General features: G+C 43.4%; 2 protein-coding genes across 5 annotated transcripts in view; one reads left to right on the top strand and one right to left on the bottom strand.

The window, feature by feature from the left end:
• Nucleotides 1–7,509, bottom strand: part of LOC127378689 (gamma-aminobutyric acid receptor subunit beta-3-like) — a 64,699-nt gene that overhangs the window by 41,673 nt on the left and 15,517 nt on the right. The window lies entirely within an intron of this gene.
• LOC127378692 (gamma-aminobutyric acid receptor subunit alpha-5-like) overlaps nucleotides 804–7,509 on the top strand; it is a 30,687-nt gene continuing 23,981 nt past the window's right edge. For 2 of the 3 annotated variants that reach the window (XR_007888131.1, XM_051427837.1), the window contains exons 1-5: nucleotides 804–1,370; nucleotides 1,993–2,074; nucleotides 2,975–3,096; nucleotides 4,584–4,651; nucleotides 5,934–6,154. Coding sequence is in view for 2 of the 3 variants with exons in the window: in XM_051427837.1 (XP_051283797.1) it covers nucleotides 1,355–1,370; nucleotides 1,993–2,074; nucleotides 2,975–3,096; nucleotides 4,584–4,651; nucleotides 5,934–6,154 (509 nt within the window). In the remaining variant the exon portion in view is untranslated. Of the gene's footprint in view, nucleotides 1,371–1,673; nucleotides 1,819–1,992; nucleotides 2,075–2,974; nucleotides 3,097–4,583; nucleotides 4,652–5,933; nucleotides 6,155–7,509 lie in introns of all 3 variants that reach the window. The other variant, XM_051427838.1, reaches the window with a different exon arrangement.

Raw genomic sequence — 7,509 nt, 5'->3', positions numbered from 1 at the left:
CCCCTTCCACACACACACACACACACACACACACACACGGTACTCGTCCCCTTCACAGCATGATATAGAGTTAAATATTGAGCACAAGAGAGTGGTTTTTTTTTCCTCCATGGCACCTCCCGGACTCCGTACAAACAATCAGATGTATTTTTATTTTTTTTTCTATCAAGTTTGACATTTTATTGAATATGCCAGTGATTTCCAACCAGAGGAACTTTTTCAAGGGGGTAAGTTATGTGGAAAGAACTGCAGAGTAACTCAGCTAAAAGGAGGAAACAGAAGTAAGAGTGGGAAAACCAGCTCATGTAATTGGCTAAAGGTGAGGGATAAACATTTAAAATGACTTTCCCTAAAATGATAAATCGTTGAAATAGCTTAAAGGAGTGGATAAAAGGTTGAAATGGTTAGCATTAGCTAAAAGTATCAGACAATACATAGTATAATAGTTGAAATAGCTAAAGATGTCCAGGTTTAATGTACTAATAAACGAAATGGCGTGAAGCCTGAAAGCCATTCATAAATGCTTAAAATGTCCAACTTCTGCCCCTCGACGATAAACACTAAACCGACCTAAACAAGAGCTGAGTTGTATGAACAGGTGAAGCAGACAGGTGGTGTCTGTTGGTACCTGAGGAAGCTGCTATGTGCTGCTTTAAGCACTTCATCCAGACTAAAGGGTCCGTTTTCCTACTAAACTCAGCGACGGGGGGGGGGGTCTAAAAACCTGCACCTGATTTTGTTAACATCTGACTCCCCCTCCCCTCCCCTCTCTCCTCCAGTTTCACCGTGTGCCAGTGCGCCTCTTCCTCCCAACCCACCAATGGGGAGCACCTATTATAAAAAATGATGAGCCTCCCGCTGCAGCACTTCATTCTCTCGCACCGGCAGTAGGCGGTATAGCGAAAAGAGACGGGAAAGAAAATGTGGAGTGAACCCAGTCTCCTCCGAGGCTGGCGGACGAGACCGAGGAGGAGGCAGCCCGTGTGATGCTGCCTGCTGCTGCAACACCTCTGGAGGCGATGCAGGAGACGCGGTGCAGCAGGCACTAAAAGGAGGAAGGCGGTGTAGCCTATAGGAGGAGGAGGAGGAGGAGGAGGAGAACAGACAGACTACTATAACACCGCCTGATGGGGAACCGCTGACTGAGAGAGAGAGAGAGAGAGTGTGTGTGAGAGAGAGAGAGAAAGCAGAAACAACCCATGGTGGAGGAGAAGAAGGAGGGGAGACAAGCACGGGGATTAGGTGATTGAACCCGTGATCGTCCAGTTTTAACACCGCTGACGGAGACCTCTCAGCCTCCAGTCGCTGTTTGGAGGGGGGGGAAAAAGACCCCCCAAAATAGACCTTGGTGGTGATGGATCTGCATTCAGGTACACCCCCCCCCCCTTTTTTTTTTTCCCCCCTCCCCTCCGGCATTTTAGAATTAGACACAGCATGGCAAATAGGACTAGGAATGAGATTCATGTTTTTGGTGATGGAGAGAGTGGAAAAAGGTGATGGTGGAGGAGAGGAAGGGAAGGGGAGGGTGGTGTGGGTTTTTTCTTGGGGGGGGTGGCCCATATGAATTGTAATGCGTTGGAGTCAGTGGAAGCTTTTACACAATGGGGGGATCATACTGCAGGAACCAATTTCCATGTTTATATGTGTGTTTTTCTCTCTCTGTGCTATCCTAGCCTTTACGGTGGTTGTGAGGCAGATGTTTTGGATGTGAAAGAGTTGCAGATTGCAGCCTCATTGAGCAGAGATTGTCCCGCCGCTGATTTAGCGATTCCTGTAATGGTCTGCCTCTGTATGCAGCGGGGTGAAGAGTTTCTTTGTGTGAGTTACTGGGGGATTGTTACACCTTTTTCTTTATTATACGTAGACGATAGTGAGACACAGATTTGTTGGTACTGGCTGTGGTGTTTTTAGTGAACCTGTGATGCAATTTTGTTCATTTTTCTTTGTCCTTTTGTGTGTGTGTGTGTGTGTGTGTGTGTGTGTGTGTTACAGCTTTAAACAACAAAGTGGGCAGAATCTCAGTCATGGCGAGGCTTGTCCTTTCCCTCCTGCTCCTGTGTGGATGCCAAAATAGGTAAGAGCTGAGCACATAAGGTAGGTAAGAACACATGTGAAACAGTTGCTGTTTCACATGTGTTTCACACCGTTTTTTGAACACTCAAAGTGTGTCAAGCTTTAAAGCTACCTTTAAGTACATAGCTTTGGTGCTCTTATAACAGGAGGAAAATATCTTAAAGTTGCCATTCGCTGAACGTTATTCATTCATAAGTTGAATATTCTGTTGCATTCAGCAGTGCTGTCACAAATTCTGATCGCTCCATCTGCAGTTTGGTAAATAACAACTCTTGGATATTCAGATATATATTTGCCAAGGATTCCTGCCAGCTCTGCCCTCCTCTCTGTGATTGATCGCATATGCGAGCTGCACTCTGCTACAGCGCCGCTTAAGTGGCTGTCCTGCACTCAAGAAAAGCACAAAAAAAAAAAAGATCTTTGGCGATGCTGTCAGTAAATCACTGGAATAGTCCACTCTCATCTGAGTAGATCAATTGCTTTTAGATCACATGTTCAAACCCGGCTTTGTAACCTTGTCTTCCATGTGCCTCCCTGGTAATTCCAGCACACGAACACAGTGTTCTTTTGTAAAAAAAAAAAAAAGAAAGAAGAAGTGTGGTCATTTTCCTCATTTTCCAGCCAGAGGATGTGCTCATCCTCAAGACATAATGCCGTGCCTCTTGCCATATTTGGAGGGAACTCATTTGTTTATATTTGGATCACATGTCAAAGCCTTAATTGTCTCTACTGGTAGTTGTAAGCAGTACTTGCGTTCAATAATTAATCGCAACAAGCCTGTCCTTAACGCTGTGAGCTAATTAATCACAATAACTGTGTCATGTTTGACGTCCTGCAGTTTTTAGGACGTTGTTTCTCCTCAGAGTCTCTTTACCCCTTGATTCCTTGTTTCCTCTCCTAGTTTCTGCCAGTCCTCAGAGGCTCAGAAGGAGGCGGCCGCCAACGACAACAGCACAGTTTTCACCAGGATCCTGGACGGGCTCCTCGACGGTTACGACAACAGGCTCCGGCCGGGGCTTGGAGGTTTGCTGGGGACACTTTTTTTTTTTTTTTCTTATTTCTCTTCTAAGCATTGAAAATGCGGCAGTCGGAGCTTCCTCATGTAAAAACAAGGCAGTAATCTTGACATTCGAATATCATAATGCCACTTTAGAGCCTCCCAGCATGCTAACCTAACCCGCCAACCTGGTCTCGACTGCCCCCCAGTTTCCAGCCGCGATTGCATGCACCGATCCCTGGTGAAATGCGGGTGGACTGGCAGATACAGGGGTAGAAGCTGTGCGAGCAGATGTTAATTTTGCTCCCGTGTCAGCTAAGGTGAACACATGTTGTCAGATGCCACGTTTTACCTTCTGAACTGGGGACGAGGATCGTGGACACATTGGGTATTTTCTTTCTTGTACGCCAACATAGGGAGAGTAAACCGATCAAGCCATCTTCAGCACGGCCTGGAATCAGTGTGCTGTGGTGTTTTATTCACACTCTTCACCCTGGCAACAGGAGATAACCTTGAGAGCTGACAAATTGCCATTCAAAGATGGATATTTTCTTTTTCTAAGGGACTGTTGAAGTGAAAGCTTTTCATTTTCGCCATCCCCGACTCCTTCCACACCTCTTTCGCTAATGGCATGCCACTTAGTGCATTTATTCCACTGATTTCCAACCAGCCCTTTATTTTGTCCTCATGACATTGGTCCTCATTTCACTTTGTTTCCAACGTATGTGCACTACTTCCTACCCACGGTAGGAAGAAACAAGGCTTTTTTTTGTGCCGAATGGCTGATGTGTCATGGCAAAAGCCTGCTCTCACATCCTGGTAACGGTTGCTACCCTTGACAAGAGGGCCTATAAATACATACCAGAAAAACATTCAGGCCTTCATTCAGCATTCAACAAGCTGCTCTCCACAGCACGACCAATCCCAGCTCGCCAGCACCAAATTTATATGCATAGAGGAGATTTTGTTGGCTTTGCTGGTACAAATGACAGAAATAATGTTCTACCCTTTTCCACATCATCTTCAGAAGAAATGCACTGTGAGAGAAATTGTGGAAATATGTGGATTTTCTGTCAGTTCTGCCATTTAACTAACCAAAAAAGATACTGAACATTGATTTTATTGCAGTCTCTTAGGACAGAAAATGAACTATGTTGATAATCGAGTTGTCTTTTTTACATCATTATAAATGAAATATCTTCGGGTCGTTGTGTCGGACTCTAGGAAATAGTTGGATTCATCAATAATGAAAATAATCTGTAGTTGCAGCCCTAGAAAAACACCACTGAGCAGTTCAAGTACAATATATGTACAGAAAATGTATTTTATTTTCTGTGTGGCTGTGGTCAGTGAAGAACATGGACTTGAAGATGAATAATATTAAATAAACACCCCCCCCCCATATCAGCCTTTTATGGGTTCAATTACAATGCAGTTCATTTATTACGCCTTTCATTGCCTACTTATCACCTCTCCTCACCCTCAAACATTCTCAACTGTTCTCTCTCCACAGAGAACGTCACAGAGATCAAGACAAATATTTTTGTCACCAGCTTTGGCCCGGTGTCCGACACGGAGATGGTGAGTTCATCTGCAGCAAACACTATAGATACACAGAGCACATCTCCGAAGCCCATCCAGACGACTGTAGGTATTTTTAGATCCAAACATATATTTACATTTCATGAGACTGGCACCGCTGCTCCTGCCGTTCCATTACACTCATGTCCTAGTTGTGTCTTTGAAGACTGGCCCTTTTTTTCCTTGTGAATGAGACAAAATGAATGTGGACGACTTAAACTTTTAAGATTTAATGCGATGTGGCTGGCCCATTCCAACTTGTTCCAAATGATTCATCCCTTTTATTAATCCCTTCCCTTATGAACTATAAGGTTCCACCTGGATGGCAAAAAGGCATTAAATCTTCTCTTTCATTAAATCTTCTGTTACACCCTGCCACATCCCTGGCACACTTTGACACAGTAGTGATCAAACTTGCCACTTTCCTATAACTGACTTGAAAAAGGTATTGACAGGGCCGCGGGATTGATTAATGAAATGTGGCAAGAGACTTGAATGGTTTTGCGGTCCATAAAAGCTTATATGTCACCGTGCTAACAGCGTCATTATTCTGTGGGATGGAGTATTGTATTTGCTTCTCGTTCATTAGTTTTTTTTGCACTCGAAGCGCGTCGATATTTCACACACGAGCAAATTTATGATGGATTTCTACACTGCGATGTTTGATCAGTGAAAGCTTAGTGGATATATGAAGGCGTAAAGGAAGAGCTACTGTTGGAGTAAGAGCAATGTTTGACCATTTTGTGCTGATGAGAACTGACTGCAAAGAAGCAAGTTAAATTAGCTTTCCTGTCTCAATTTGTTCATTTTCTGTGTAACGTGACAAGAAAATGCCAAAAACAACATTTAAATCTCCATTAGGGAAGAATAATGCTTAAAAGTACCCTAAACTTATCAGTCTAAACAAGAAAATGACTCCAGAAACAGAGACCTTATCTAACTTTAAATTCTTGTTTTGGGTAAAGACACGCTACACAAAATGATGTTTTGAAGCTTAAGAGTGAAACAGACAACCATCTCTTAAAAAGCGCAGCGAACACTCCGTCCAGAGGGAGATCTTTCGCCTTTGGCATCCCTTCAGCATCTTGTGGGATAAAATGATCACAGAGCAGACAGATCAGTAAACATGCGAGCAGAGTGCAGTTTACTGACACCAACATTACATGGCTTCTAGGTCCAAACGGTTACCTCTCACTACTAGTTTGTGCTAAATGCTCAAAAATGGTGTCTTGCCTTTTTCCAGCAGGGCTCTCTGAAAGCCCTCCTCTGCTTTTTGTCTCAGGAGTACACCATAGACGTGTTCTTCCGTCAGAGCTGGAAGGACGAGCGTCTGTGCTTCAAAGGGCCCATGGAGATGCTGCCGCTAAACAACCTCCTGGCCAGCAACATCTGGACCCCCGATACCTTCTTCCTGAACGGCAAGAAGTCTATCGCTCACAACATGACGACGCCCAACAAGCTGCTGAGGCTGAAGGACGACGGCACTTTGCTTTACACCATGAGGTGGGTCATAACGCAGATGCTGTCCTCTGTGATTTACTCGCACAAACAGGTGTTTTATTTTGCTTTCTCCAGTTTAAAGACACTGAATAATAAACTGCGGTTGAGTGCTTTGCTTCATAACAACCCTAATTATAAAGCCCTCTGGTGACCAAGGCTGGTGGCACTTGTCGCATTTAGAAATGTCATTACTTTAAAATGTGCTGCTAGTCATAGAGAGGTACAATGTTCAAGGCGCAGTGTTTCTATGACAGTACTGAGTTTGAGGTAGTGCATGAAGATAAAGGAAACCACTTGAAAGGCCAGCATTATACACAATACTGCTTTGCACTGAAAATACAGTGATAGAAACCCCCAGCATGTGATTCAGACTGTACTGCAGGAGAATAGTGTCACCCAGTGGCCAATCAGAGGCATTCATTTTGTCCTGGACAAGCCCATATTACTGTGAGTTTACAAAGTAAACAGCAAATACTGCAAGTATTTCTTCAAATGCTCGTATTTCGTCAAGTTCTATTAGTTAGTTTTGTTTTTAACTCGTGTTGAGACGCAATGAAATATAAAAAACAGCGTCAAGTGTCTCTTTAAATTTAGGGTTTTGAGAAGAAAAAAAAAAACTGCAGACGGAGATCATCCATTATGAAAAGCAGCCTCATTGTGAACTATAGTTTTTGGCAGTAATGTGGTGGCAAATTAGAAACAGGCCAACAACCAGATGGTGATTACTATAAACAGAACCACCAGTATTTACACAGAAAAACAGAAATATATCAAATTCTCAGCTCAAAAGTTGAGGAAAGAAAAGCACAAAATTGAGAAATGAGTCCTCTGACGGACAAATAGTTGTTGTTTTTTTTTGTTTAGTGGAACGGCAGCGTAACCAGCAGGCCTCACTGTGACCTTTGCACCAGAGAATTAGAATAATGCTGTGCTTATCCTTCAGGAGTTACTGTAGCCGCAGGACTTAAAGAGTGACTGTATCACGGATGAGAGCACTCTATCTGGTACCAGTGCCACCCACAGGAAGAATAATGCTGGATGGAGGACAGATTATCCATATGCAACCACCCTGACATATATACATATCCAAAGAAGTGCTTATTTATAGTCACGTCTTTGTCACATAAACCACACACACACACACACACACACACACAAGCACAAACTGCCAGTTTTCTGCACTAATCAGTTGTAGTGACACTCAACTCTGACCTCTGGGCTTAACATGTAACAGATTGCGTAAAAAGTGTGTGTGTTCATTTCCATATGTGTGATATTATGGAAATCTATGCATACATGTATTTATATCTGAATGCAAAAATGTACACGTGTGTGTGTGAGAGAGAGAGAGAGAGAGA

This window comes from Dicentrarchus labrax, unplaced genomic scaffold (genome assembly GCF_905237075.1).
Source record: "Dicentrarchus labrax unplaced genomic scaffold, dlabrax2021, whole genome shotgun sequence".
In the NCBI taxonomy this organism is placed as follows: Eukaryota; Metazoa; Chordata; class Actinopteri; family Moronidae; genus Dicentrarchus; species Dicentrarchus labrax.
Note: the sequence above shows the minus strand (reverse complement) of the source record. Positions and strands in the feature narration are given on the sequence as shown.